This window comes from Aythya fuligula, chromosome 2 (assembly GCF_009819795.1).
Source record: "Aythya fuligula isolate bAytFul2 chromosome 2, bAytFul2.pri, whole genome shotgun sequence".
Lineage (NCBI taxonomy): Eukaryota > Metazoa > Chordata > Aves > Anseriformes > Anatidae > Aythya > Aythya fuligula.
In genome coordinates, this window is record NC_045560.1 from 42,889,457 (window position 1) to 42,903,707 (window position 14,251).

Below are 14,251 nucleotides of genomic sequence, written 5' to 3' on the forward strand. Positions count from 1 at the left end.
ATCCTTCCCCCTGGAAATTGTACTCTCTTACCCCTACACAAAATTCTGCCTATTGAACAAAGTACTCTGATTTTAAGTGTGGGAAGAGTTCCGTTTTTCTGAAGCCTTTTCTGGGCAACCTCAATGCCAGGTTGTTAGAGAATGTGTGCTGTGGCCCTTTAATGCGCACTCTACTCAGAGAGGCAGTAAAATCTTAGGCACTGAGCAGTCCAAATTGAGTACTCCTACTGGAAGTTATGCATAGAGAACTGCTTTAGAAATCCTAAGTAAATAGTTAATTCTTATTTTCCACATACATCTGTTGTTACATTCAAAATATTAATTTCAAGGCTTTGTGCAATGGAAAAAAATTATTTGGCAAATTTAATATTTAAAATCAAAGTTCATTTTATGTTTACCATACTGGAGAAATAGTTATGTGGCAAATATTAACTCATAATAATAAAATTAATTTAAAACTAAGCAAGGCAAATGCTTTAATGCTTAGAAAGGAAAGGTGCTAGCTTCTCTTGAGTTGAACTTAAGTTGTAAAAGGATTTTTTCCATGCAAGGTTTGAGGACTGTAGGAGAAGCAATAACTCTTACTGATAGTTTACTGATATATTTACTAGTGTTTGTAAGTAGGATCTACATCTCCCCCCAGGATCTCGTATCATCTTGCCAAGATAAGTTTTATTAGACGTATCTTAAAATTTTGTGAAACCTCAAAAACACAGAGTGAGTGTTATCTTCTTAAGAAAAAAATAAAATGGTAGTTTAGCTTGTTCTCCGTGCTAATTTTAGCAAGACTTCAAACTATATGTTGAAAAAAAAAAAAAAAAGATATTTTTCTAATATTATCTCAAAAGTTTCTAAGTTAGAAATAGTTGGCTCATTAAGCAGACTGTTCCACAGTGTAACTGTTCTTGCCATCAGAAAATGTGTTCTTATTAGTAAATTGGATGTATCCTTTTATTGTAATTTTATCCCTTGTTTTATCATTAGTATCCAAAATAAATAGTGCCAGTTAATACTATGAAAATATTCTCTCTCTTATTGTATTACTCTTGAAATATTTACACAGTGCTAAGCCATGTATTCATCTGATTTCATTGTAGTTGGACTGCCCATTAAGCATTGCATTAACAAAAGTAAAGTCATCTGCTTAGGATGTGTTAACGTCCCCAAAGCAGGAGTTCCCTATTTCTGCCTGACTATTTTCAGCTTGGTGGTGGTATCATATTTAAACAGCTGCAAAGTTAGTTTAGCTTGGATAACTTTTAAAGGGAATTGGGTAGAAAAAAAGGAGAGGAGCCTATTTCAAAGTTGTTTTGACTTAATGACCACTTTAATTCAATTGTTTTTACAGACAATAAACAGGACTGAAGAATGTCGGTCTGAAATCTTTGCCTTGAATGGAGAAACTTCACTGAACAAGAAGTTGGCTTCCAGTTTGCACAGGCGTCAAATGAATGCTTTTTTTTTCTACCTTTCCCAACGAAAACAAAACAGTGTTTTTATGTGCTGTGCAAATGGTTCCGTCATGTAGTCTGACAATTTTATTTTTGCTATTTTTTTTTCTTAACTAAAGAAAAAACCCAGAGGAGAAATGCTGGGTTGACATTTCATCTGGACGAACATTCGAATTCAGAATTTACCTGGAGGTGTAGCTAGATTTTCTTTTTTAACAGAAAAAACTGATGATGTCAAGAGGGAGCAAGTTGAGATGAAAACCAATTGTCTTCCTCAAAAATTAAGCTACTCTTTTTCTCTCATTTTATTTTTCTTCTTGTTTTAAATTTAGAGTGGTTTTTTTTTTTTGTTCTTTTTTTGTTGTTTTCTTTTTTTGTTGTTGTTCAATTGTTTGTTTTAAAGAAATGTTTAGGTAAGGTTTATCTTGAATCTTAATTGCCTTAATTTTAAGGACGTCAAAGGCTCTCAAGGCAAGCTGTCAACGTCTTGTTAGAAAACCCGAGAATGAATTGAAACTGCTCACACCGGTGCTGGTGCAGAAGTTTAATAGACTGAGTTTTTGGGGTGAACAAAAATAAACTGTACAGTTTAAAAGAAAATGATTTTCTTCTTTTGAAGAAAAGTTGATGATAAAGGAACTGTGGCAACTGAAAGGATTGGAAAAATGCTGGGACTTTTATGAACTTTGTCTTAAGTGTTGACAGAAAAAAATTCTAGAAGGCTAAAGCATTTTACAGTAAAGTTATTGAATTGAGAAAAAAACTTGCTGCATTGTAGAGAATGCAGGGTTTTTTTCTTGCAGAATGCAGATTTTTTTATTTACAAAGCGTGATCGCTAGCAAAAGCATTAGTGCTTTTTATCTGCAGTCTTTTTTATGAGCTTTAAGAAGTTTTTAGTCTGCTTTGCTTGTCACATTGCAAAAACCTAGCTTAAGAGCATTAAAAAAACTTAAGTAGATAGGAGCTTATGGTCAAAAAAGTGCAAAAAAAGCAATAGATAGAAGAAATTGTTGACAATTTCTGTAGTCTTTCCTAGTTGTGAACAAATGCAGCCTATGGATGGCCTATTTTATACCAAAGATGAAGTGACACCCTAACGCAGTCCAGAAGATAGAGGTTTTTTTCTTTTTTTATCTTTATTTGACCTACATGGCCGGACCAGTTCTTACTTTCTTGTTTGTTTAAACTATCTTCCACTGGTGTTTTACATACTGCATATGTTTATAGTGGAAATTTCAGAATAGTTGGTATGAGAAGCTTATTGATGGTGTGCTTTGGAGAACATCACAAAGCAGGGGAGCGGGTCACCAACTAATCTGTCCAGGTGGGCTTAATTTTGATGAGTTTTTCTGTTGAATTGCCTGATCCTTGGTATTTCTTCTGAAACAACAGTCTTCCTTCTCGATTCCAACATACCACAGACTCATTTCTTCACCTCAGTCTTTGTCATCGTCCAGCATGCATAGCCACCTTAATTCTGCGTTTTTTGGTGATGCATTCGAATTGCCAGTTAGATGCGACAGAAAGCAAACTCGATCTTTGTTCTCATTTTAGCTCTCCCATACAAGCAGAAATGTTGAAAATGACTTACGCTAGCATTGTCATGCAGGCAGGAAGTTAAAAATTATTCTTCTCTGCTATGATTTCCGTTGTCTTAATATGTTGGCTGACAATCACTAATTAGTATGATTAGGCAGAAAAGACACCAACTAAATTGAATCCACTGAAACCTGTTTCAGGAATGACAGTTATTTTCCACAGAGAAATCTTGATTACGGCCCTTGATTTTTCCAAGCAACCAAAAAAGGTGAAAAGCAAGTCAAAAGATGATTTTTTTTTTTTCCTTAAGGAGGCAGAAGAGAAGCAGCATTTAAATATATACATACATAAACATATTTCTATATGTAAATTTAAACCAAACATTTTTAAACTTTCCTCCATTCAGAAGAGAGGGGAAGCTTCATCACATTTATTGTGGTGCAATAGAGACAGGGTATCCATTAAAAATAATTAAATTCAAAGATTTATATTGGATCAATCTGATTCAGCCACCCAAATCTAAAAAGAGATCTCTGTTTCCCTAACCTGACTTTTAGGGGGAAAAAGTACACAATTATTTTTTTAAATTGATAAAACAAGATCATATATTTTAATGTAGAGTGGGGTGGGAGGGGGTTTCCCAAGTAAATGGCTGCTAGATATGCAACATATAAAAGAGAGGAATGGGAGTTCACGTGGTTCTTCACCATAGGAAGAGGGCCTGATTTTCAGAAGTGATAAAACTTCTGCTTTCTCCAGAGTAGTTGTTGATACTTGACACTTCTGAAAACCAAAGTAAAAGAACAACAATATTGACATTATTAATTCAGGAAAATAAATAAATAAATAAATCACATCTCTTTCTGTTCCACATACTGTCTCATTACATGTTGCTTTTTGAGAGTGGCACTTGAATTTTGTCCTTGGATAAAGGTTCCCTCTTTCTTTGGAGGGCATAGGGGGGAAAAATCAATCTAGCCTTATTTTCTTCCTTTCTACACGTACTCTCTTTCTGTCTCTCTCTGAATTCTTTGTACAAATAGTGATAACCCCGGGCACAATTCAGTTAAATATGAAATAAACATATTTGTTTCTGTGTTAGTTCTAATGTGACATACAAAAAGTCTCATTTACTATCAACAATGAGGCTACAAGGTAGCTACCATGTGGCTGATGAATATGCTGAGGTACCTTCTTGTTTCTATTCAGAACTCTGCTGCTTTATTTATACATTCAGAAACATTTTTGTTATTTTTTTCAGCAAACAAATTTAAGCAATCTCAGTGTTTTTTATTAACTCAGACAGGCAGCACGGTATCACGATGCCTGTCACTTTAAAGTGTTTCAAGTGCATTCTGTGTTAGAACTGTTCCTTTTCTTTTTTTTTTTTTCCATGCTGCAATGTTTAATAGTGTTTGAAATCAAAAGAAACAAAGAAATAGGAAGAAGAAGAGGAAAGAAAATGGATCCCCTAAATACAATTGATCATCTTACTGTTCCCAAAAATCAGTGAAATGGTACTTGAAAGTCTATGTTCTATAAGCAGTGTGAGCTTTGAGTATAAATAGACATAGACCGTAAGGTAAGAAAAAAAAATGGAACATATAAAATGCTCAGAAAGTGGTAAATTGTTTGTAAAAATTTTAAGATGAGATAAAAGATAATGAAAAGCAACACACTTGCTGCATGGTTGTCATCACAGCACAGGAATACTTGGTGGCTTCTGAACTCTAAAACTGTTTTTCTTTATGTTCTGGCTAATGAGACTTATTAGAAGGTTTATTATAATTATCTTTTTCGATTTTTTTTTTTTTTTTTTTTTTTTTGAAGATCAGAATTCATAAAGTCAGTATCTATGTCTTACCAATTAGCTTTAAATATCATGAGGGTTCCTGAAAGATTGCAGAAACAACTCTAGAAGTCTAAGGCAATGGTGCCTGGCCCAGCGGTCTAGAAGCAACATCAGATCCATAAGCTGAACTGCGTATGTACTTTCCATCACACCTGAATTCTTGTAAATAGTCAAATCTGGATGTTCAGGTTTGGTATATTTGTTTTTACTTTAAAAGATAAATATGGGATGGGTGTCAGAAAAATATGAATTATGGCTAGAAAATTCTGAATACCTGGGCTCGTCACTTAACACTGAGAAAAAATTGATACAGTGGAACTGAAGAGAGTATTATATTTGCAGGTGCTGACCAGAGTGTAGATCAGGGCACTGAAAAGTCTCACTTTTTCCAGTGAGATTGTTGAGGGACTCTTCTTCCTATCTGGCTCTACTGCTGGTTTTGTAAGCACTTTTCACCTGTGACAGTCAGGCCTCAAATTGTGAATGTCCTCCTATTGCCTTCCAGTGAAACAGACTCTTGAAATGTCCTTAGCTTGTGCTTACTTGTATAGTTCTGTTTACCAAGAGACTGCCTTGGTTGTGTTGGTCAAGAAATCCACTGTAATGCAGAATGAGGCATATCTGAGAGCAATTGCATCACATTGTATTGTCTTCTGCTATGGATGCATGCCCAACTGTAGAAGATAAAGGCTGGTTATTAGGGAAGTTGAGGGCTTAAACTTTCAATGGGCAATGGGCTGAAGCATTCAAATGGATTTTTACACAAGTAAAAATCAAATGAAGGGTATTATTTATGTATGTATGTGTACCAAAACTCAGCAAATTTGAGGAAGCCTGCATTGTAATAAAGTTTATTTTTAATATGTCATAGTATTTGGATCTATATTATGTTGTTTATGGTACTGAAGGGTGAGACTGATAATAAGTGTTTAAGAAATTGCCATGCTTCATGATTTTAAGCTTGATGGTGCTCCTCATGCCACTTCATTTTAATGCTGAGGTTGACATGAGAAAAACTGTTTTAGGCAGACTAGCTGAACTCCACCTACAGTAAGAGTCATGCTAAAGAGTGATAATGTGCTTAAAGTAATAAAGCAGTCTATTTTTAGTGGTGAGACCAAATGTGGTAGTTGAAGATAGTAACGTTTGATACACACATGGTCAACATTTCCTTTCAAAACTTTATTTAACATGAAATTGGTCCTTATACAAAGAAGTGCCCTAGGGTAAGGGATTTTACAGGTCCTTCTAGGTTAGCCCATGTGAACTGAGAAAACAGTCACGGTGTGATGGAAATGCAAAACAGAAAACAACAAAGAAACTGACGTTTTGTGTATTAGTCTTTTCAGTTGAACGGCAATTGGCTCTAATAATGATGATTCCTTTCATTTCTGATACGCATACACACAGTCATGCCCGCCCACTTTCCCAGAGGGCTGAGTGACCGGCAGACTCCTGTCCCTCACTGGAGCAGATTTCTAGAATCTCAGCAAGCAGCAAAGATGCAGTGTAAGGAAAGTTAGCCCTCAAAAAGAGCACCGTTTTTTTTTCTATATTGCTCCTGTCACCTAAATAGGCTAGAGCTCTGTATGTACCCCAGAGATTTATTCACCTTTGTGCCTCAAAGCAGGCAGAAGAGACCCTTTTTTCTCTGCTTTATTAACATGTTCTTTGTTAAAATTAACAGAAAACTATGAGAGAAAAGTTGTTTAAAAAGCAAAAGTGTTGCTTTAGCTTTTCATGATGAGAAAAATGTTTGTCTTTATTTCAGTTGTTCAGGATTTCACTCCCCAACAGTGACAGTTGCATTCTTTCGAGTCAATAAAAATGTGTAATGAAGAGAAAAATATCAGCCTTTGACAGGTTCACAAATACACGTCCCCTTGCAGGGCCAAACCCTTCAAGGTCTAAGCACCTTCCAAGATCTGGATCTGCTGTCCTTAAGAGAGTATCTGCCCAACTTTAATTTCTGCCTATAAGTGTCTTTCTCTTGGATAAAAATTTTATGAATCTGGTGGAATTTACAGTCAGTTATATTTTTAAAGGCCCAAAAATACAGCCTAGAGAAGAGAACATGATGTTTATGTAACTGAAGTATTATTAAATATTCTGTATTCCAGAGTGGAGGAAAATTCTACTATCTTTTGGAGGCAAAACAACTCTATGTAAAAACCAGGAAGCATACAGAATTCATATAGGAACATTTATTTGTTTTCCTTTTTAAAGGAGAATGAACAGATTCTGTCTGTAAGAAAAATCAAAGCAGCTTTGAAAGCAGATGAACTTCCTATCAAGAAAACGTGCATCACAAAAGTGGGACAGAGGTTCTTTAAAGCCCTCACAGACCTCATTGTAGCCAAAATGTAGAATACAGAACCTCTGTGATACATTAAATTATGAATCTTATTTATATGGGCATCTGTGTGCTGATGTCTCAGAATGTCTTTGAAAGATCTGTACTGCTATGATTTTTATTTTTTTTGATGTTTTCCATTTGTACCACAATCCTAATAGCTGCCATTTTCCCACTCCTGGGGCTTTCTGTAGATCAGTGGATGTTAGGTTTAAACTTCTGTTTTCTTTGATGAAGCTTTCAATAAAAAAATAAAGAAAGAAAAGAGCTGGGTGACTCTGTGTTCTTGTGGAACTGTGGTGCAGAGGCTTCCCGAGCCTGCAGCGTTTGCGCCGAGCGCAGAGGGAGCAGAAAGGCTTTGCAGCAAAGTCTGCCTCCTCCGTGCCTTCACCGAGCAGAAGTAAAGCATCGGAGATACAGGACAGCTCTGCTGCCCTGTCACCAGCACAACCTCCTGCGTGTTAGAAGGTGAAATACAGAAGAAAGTTTCTCTCACACCGAGTGTTTAGCGCTAAAGGGTACCTGCTGTCCGGGCTCTCGGCTGTGCTCACCTGCCTCTGTTTCTGAGGCTTACTTTAAAGAGTGACTTCAGGGCAAAAGTGACCACGTGGAAGACAGAAAATCTTTATTTACAGAATAACTACAGTCTAGGCTGTGGTAGTGCATGCCATACTTCATCTTGAAAGGGAGCTGGAAATAAATCGCCTCCTCGGCCACATCTCACAGGGAACTTGAGTGAGCGGCTCTTGCATTGCCATGCGCGCGCCTTCCCACAAGGGCCTTTCTGTGCTGAAGGTGAGGGCAGGCAGGTTTCCAGTAACTCTGCTTCCTCGCCAAGGAGCTTTATTCACATGTTGGGAGCCACAGTGTGTTCCTCTTCTCCCAGCCTAGCAGGAGCCTGGCTGTCTCTCTCCTTCATGGCTTGTGGGATTGTCTACACACTTCCCCTTCCATTCGTTCTGCCCAACGAAGCATCCACAGGTGAGCTTCTCATTCCCTTCAGTCTCTGTGTCTCTGCTCCTTGTCCCATTGTTGCCAGTCTTGTCTTCAGGAGGACTACTCCGTGCAAAAGTCTCCATTTATTTAGCAGAGCACAAGTCACCGTGATAACTAATGGCTGCCAGGAGTGGTCCTGAGGCTGCCCTCAGTGTGGGATGATTTTTCCAGGCAAATAGTAAGCCTGCCTGGTGGGTGACATGCTGCCCAGCCCATCCAGACAGGCAGGCTGCAGCAGCCCTCTGCTGCACGCAGGGCAGTCATGGTGAGGGGAAGCAGGCAGGAGATGCACAGCTTTCTGCTTAAGCCCTTCCAGAGCCTGCTGGTTCACAGAAACACAGATGTGGTCAGCAAGGCTTGTTTACTGATGTTTCTGCAAAAATTCCACTTCTGGTCTGAGAAAGATGCTGATAACAAGATGTTCCTTCCTTTAAAAAAAAAAATGCAGTTACACATCTCTGCTAAAGGCATGCTCACCTTTATCAGCTTGCTTTTCACTGAGACATCACCGAACTTACTTGGAGGGACATAAATGATAAGTAAATAATCTACTAGATATGTGCACCACTTTAAATGGAGGGATTGACAGTCGATCTATTTAAAATGAGGTATCTATTTTTTAAAGCAGATCAGGCTTGGGCTTATAGTGTGAGGTCCTAGCTGAGGACCTAAGTTCTGCTGCACTGAAATACTGCTGAAAAAAAATGGAAATGTCCAAGAAAAAGATAGAAAGCATGATTTACACCTATTATTTGACTTATCCCATCATTTTTTACCAGATAATATATTCTCTATCTTGAATGGCATTCAGCTACTGATACACCATCAAATGAAAACTGTGAAAGCCCCTTGAACATCATTCCTGTGGGATCTAATCCCACATTTTTCACTCAGGCATCATTTCTTCCTTTTTAACAATTGTGCTGCACCACCCAGAAACCTACTGGGTGTTCTTTTCCTCAAGTAGAGCAGTTTCTATCCAGTGCCACTCTCAAATGAAATACATAGCGTAACCTGGTCTCCCCTAAACTTCCCACCCATGATCTGCTTATTTTCTAGTTAATCTTGTTGACATGAGGAAGAGTTGCTTGGCCACCATTAACTCCATTTTTAGTGCAGAAGAGGAGGCAGAAGCAGAACAGACAGAGCTCATCATTTAATACCAAGGCACAGCAATCATTAGCTGGAAAAAAGCAAGAACAAAGTTGTTCATTTGAGGAACATAAAACAATGAAGAAATCACAGTCCTTTTAAACTTCCCTCTCTCTTTCTCTTGCTTGGCAGACATGCACATCCACCCAACAGAATTAAAATCGCATATACCCATTCACAGGTGCAGATGTGGCCATTGGTATAGCTACACACCTGCATGTCATCCTGTTCACAGCCCCTCACTCACCTGAGCCTTAGCAGTGAAACGAACCGCTAAGAAAAGCCATCAGGAGAAGTGGAGGTCTGGTCCAGTGCTGCCTTTCTCAGTTTGTGCTGCAAGGTCCAGCTGTGAGCAGTTGTCTTGCTAACAAGCATCTTGGCCGTCTGGCTTGCTTGCTGTAGAGGTGAGTGTCCAAAAGGCCTAGAAAGTTACCACTCCTTAAAAAAAATTTGTTTCATTTTTGTAGCATCTCTTCCCTGTTTCTCAGTCGTGTCTCTTAGGTATTACGTCCTATGTATGCCTCCAAATGAGCAAATAAATATTTGTTAAAGTAACACACAGAGGCCCCAGTCTCCACTGGGCACTGTGCTAACAGAGAAAAAAGACACACTCTGCAAAGCTTATGAGGTGAAGGAAAAATGATCCTCTTAATCCATTAAGTGATTTATATTTCTGTTGGACCCTCAGACACAGCTGAATGCAGCAGGCTTCAGCATTACTGGTTACTTTTCACAGCAATAGTTGGCTGTAGCACAGAGTTCATGGACTGCTTTCCAAAATCCATTTCCCTTTTCACATATTGATTCTACTACGAGGGCTTTGGGATGTAAACAGCTGTTTGCAAATGACAGTTGTTGGAGAATATCCAATTCCTTTTTCTTCCCAGAAAAGAAAAGGAAAAAAAATAAAAGTTCAGAAGGAACTTGTGGGTAACATATCCTGCTGTTGAGAAAGAGTTACCCAGTCATTCCAGCTGGTGGAATTGCTGCCACCAAAATCATCTTGAGGTGCATGATGCAGGCTTGCATACTGTGGTAGAGCTTGGATGAGAAATTTCTTTAGAATAAAAGAAAAGAATAAAAGGTGGAGGCCATAATGACCTTTAAATAGTGCTAAAGCCCAGAACTTTCTCTGAATATTGATGAAAGTTATCTATAGTGACATTAGCTGCTCGTGATAGAGTTGTTTCTACTATGTATGACAACTGAATTTCCCTTGTAGAAGAGGGCATCACCTAAACATAAACTGAACAGCAGTCTTTAAGGACTTCTTCAGTGAGCTAGCCATAAAACTGTCCCTTCTTATGTCTTGTGCATTGTTGGAGTTGGAGATGTTTCCTGCAACTCACATTTTCTCCTTGCTTTCCATTTGTACTTGACTCTCCTGGTGCTCACTGCAAACTGGTGACAGCGTCTGCACTCCTAATGAGGAACCTGCCCTCTGCAAGGACCATGAGATGCCACTGGACAAGAAAGAATTCTTCCCACATCAAGGATTTCCCTGGGTTTCAGCATTAATCCTTCAAATTTGCCACTTTTAGCTGCATGAAACGTGCTTATTACTGTAATACGCTGCAGCTCTTGTAGCCAGCCCCTCTTGACAGAAAATACAAGAGAACAAGACTTCCTCGTACCCTCTCTACCAAAAAATCCTAAAAGGTGTCAGAAACTTCCTACGGCTGTGATGACCCAGGATAATGGAACTGCAAACCAAAACCTCTGCTCTGCAGCTAAATTCTGGTTTATTTTATTGTAACTTCCTCCTCCTCCCAATCCACTTCCAGCTCATTTATCTGTCCCACCCGCACGTAGCATCCTGTCTGGCATGTAGAGAGTGAGCTTTTTGAGGTGATTTCCATCATTTGCTTATACAGTACCTAGGAGACACTTTCAAAAGTACCCAAGGCATGAATGCCAAGCCATAACCACACTGGATTCTCTGCTGGGATGGTTATTTCTTCCCAAAACACATTATTTTTTATTAGGCTTGGAAAGAATTATCATAAAGAAATAGGGATTTCAGCATCAAAGCACACTGTGGTAGTGGAGACTGTTTACCTGAGAGAAGCTGTTTGTTGGCTGGGCAGGAGTATTAAAGGCTGTTGCTAAATGGACAAAAAGGAGTATAAAATAGGCAAACTTCCTAAAAAAGAAGAGGCAGGAAATGATCTTTCCTAACTTTCCAAGCTAGTGAGGGTCTGCCCCATTTTGCTTCACCTTGGAGGCAGCTACAGTTTAGGAAGGCTGAGATAGGCTGAGCGTGAGCTGTCCAGGTGAGTGAATTAGCAAATAATTTTGATTAATTCTACACTCAGATAAAATGGAAAGGACTGAAGCAGGATGGATGGCTGAGGTGCACGCAGACAGTGAGGGAAGGAGGAAACTTGAATGTCAGATAGCAGGGCATCAACACACAGCCCAGAAAATTGTTTCTTTCCCAGTGTGGCACAGAAAAGCATTCACTTTATCAGTAAGAAGGCTCAGAAACATGGGATGATAAATTTTATAGCAGGATTACTTTTCCTGGTAGTGATATCTACAATGATCCAATATAAATTATTTACAAAATAAAGCCCCAGTCCCTTTCCTCCTTCAGCAGCTCTGCCTGCCTCCCCTAAGCACAGGCAGCAAGACATTTAATCAGCACAGTTTTACCTGGCTGTGGTTATCAGTAGCAATGCAGTGAGAAAGAATGCTGTGGCTAAAAGTGTTTCAGGCTTTTTTTCTCTTTACTTTCTTGGTATCATTCATATTTTAGGTTGTTGGTTTTCTTTTTCCAAGAAAGACTACGTAGGGGTAACTTGTTTAAGGTAATAAAAACATATATATATATGTATAAAGAATAAATAAACTAAATTATTAAAGAGGGCAAGGTAGAATTACACCCTAAAAATAAATAAATAAATTATGCACCCTTAAAGAGATCCTCACTTGTTGTGGTATGCTTGTTTGCAGACTAGGGTAATGCCCAGCAGCAAGAAAGATTGCTGCTTTTGGTATTCTACAAAGGTCTTCCTGATTTTGCTCATTTATAAAAGTCCTGTCAAAAAATTCCTTGTGCTGTGGATATCAGTGCATACACATCTGTATACACACACCCATCCTTAATTTCTCTAAACCATATGCCAGGCCTTCAACCATTTTCATCATGAGAAGTGTGCTTTCTGCCATATCCATTGCAGCACTGTAAAAAGTCCTTCAGAAATCTTTCCTCTGGGCCCTGGCGAAGTGGCACAGCCTCTGCGGCTGTGTGGTGAGGTGTGGATGTGAGAGGGAAGGTGTAACTGGGGACCGAGCCAAGTCTGAAATGCTGGTCTCAGCTACGGAACCATCTGGGCCTGATCTACCCCAAATTTTAGAAAACTATTGTGCTGGAAAACAGGATTGCTGCGACAAATGTCATCAGCTCCTCCTAACAATCAGCAAGGTCTCTTCCTTCAGTACTTGAACGAAAAGGCAAACTGAACAGCCTGCTTCTGTCTTGCTGTGACACTTTTAGCAATAAAAGCTGCCTGGTAGCGAGACACATGAACAGCACTTTCCTGTACGTTTGATCCACCTCTGTTCCTGCCAGTGCGAATTTGAGCTTTGCTGCCCTGGTTTGTAATGGCTGCAGGTGCCACGCAGCACAACAGACGCAGCAGGGAGATGTGGTCTGTGGGGAATAAAACGTATCTGAATTCAAGTCGCTAGATATGAAAAACGACCTCTGTACAGAGGTAAGAGAAAGACATAAGTATTACTGTAATCCCACCTTCTTCTTTAGTAGGGGAATTTCATGGTAATGGGCAACAAAAAAGCACCTTTGCCTTCGCCCTTAGCTTTACTTAAGAAGCCTCTGAACTTTCTTTCCTCACCACAGGCTTCAGTATTCCTTTTGTCTGCACAGGGGCACCCTACAGCAACATCTCCACTTCCCACCAAATGCAGACCTATGTAAAATACTCGGTGTGCCCATAGGTATTGGGCACTGTCCCGGCAAGTGCAGACCTCCAGGAACAGCTGAGGCTGTGTGCAGAGGGCCGGGCTGAAAGAGGCCCGGCTCCACCCGTGGCAGCTGGCTGCTCTAGTAAAACTCCCCGGGGCTCGTGAAATAACTGACATGAAAGTGATGTTTGGCCCGAGAAACGGAACTCATTTTTCAATTGACATTAAAAAGGAAATCATTTTAGTGTTAGTTGATACTGCACAGGCGCATTTTCAGTAATTAAGGCTCAGAAAAAGCAATGGAAAGACCTACGAGGTGTGTTAAGAATGAAGCCAGAAGCAACAAGTGAGAGGTGCCAGCTGAAAGAGTCCCTACACTGGCTGCTACATATAATGGGAAATCTCGAGGAACTGCAGAGGGAAGGAGTAAACAGCAGCCCAGGAGAATCAAGCATGGAGGAGCCTCATTTGCATCTTTGAGTATGGTGCAAGGACCCAGCAAATACAATTGTAATTTCAGAAGTGTGTTATGTGTGGAAGTACATATAAAAGCTATCCTTATGGCTTTGAGGTGCTGAGGAAGAAATTTTGCTCTATATCTCCTCTGGCCTCAGCCTGAAACACTTCTGATCCTATCCCTTCCTTCCCTGTCAGCTAAGAGGGCGTTCATATGCAGAGATTTATTTTTACTATTTTCTAATTCTGTACTCTTTCATGGTATTAGATTTCAATTCTACATCCAGTTATAACATTTGGAGGTTTTCTAGAGATTTTTTTGCATCTTCCTTCTTCTAAATTATAATTCACAAGGATATTAGAGATACCATCCACTATGCACAAAATCAGATGACATTCCTACATTTTTGCAACAGAAAGCCACAAAAAGTGGTGTCAGCTTGGACCATAGGATATGTATATTTTTAATAAGGAATGCCCAAAACACCTGAAGGTAGAAGGTTTTGTTGTTGTTTTGTTTGTTT

The 14,251-nt window shown here is 39.2% G+C and overlaps 1 protein-coding gene across 6 annotated transcripts in view; it reads left to right on the plus strand.

Annotated features, from left to right (window-relative positions):
* The window catches only part of RBMS3 (RNA binding motif single stranded interacting protein 3), a 694,738-nt gene extending 692,957 nt beyond the window's left edge, over nucleotides 1–1,781 (plus strand). For all 6 annotated transcript variants that reach the window (XM_032183106.1, XM_032183102.1, XM_032183101.1 and 3 more), the window contains one exon: nucleotides 1,349–1,781. In XM_032183106.1, the coding sequence (XP_032038997.1) occupies nucleotides 1,349–1,355 (7 nt within the window). In that variant the 3' untranslated portion in view covers nucleotides 1,356–1,781. The remainder of the gene's footprint in view (nucleotides 1–1,348) is intronic.
* The last annotated feature ends 12,470 nt before the right edge of the window (nucleotides 1,782–14,251 follow it).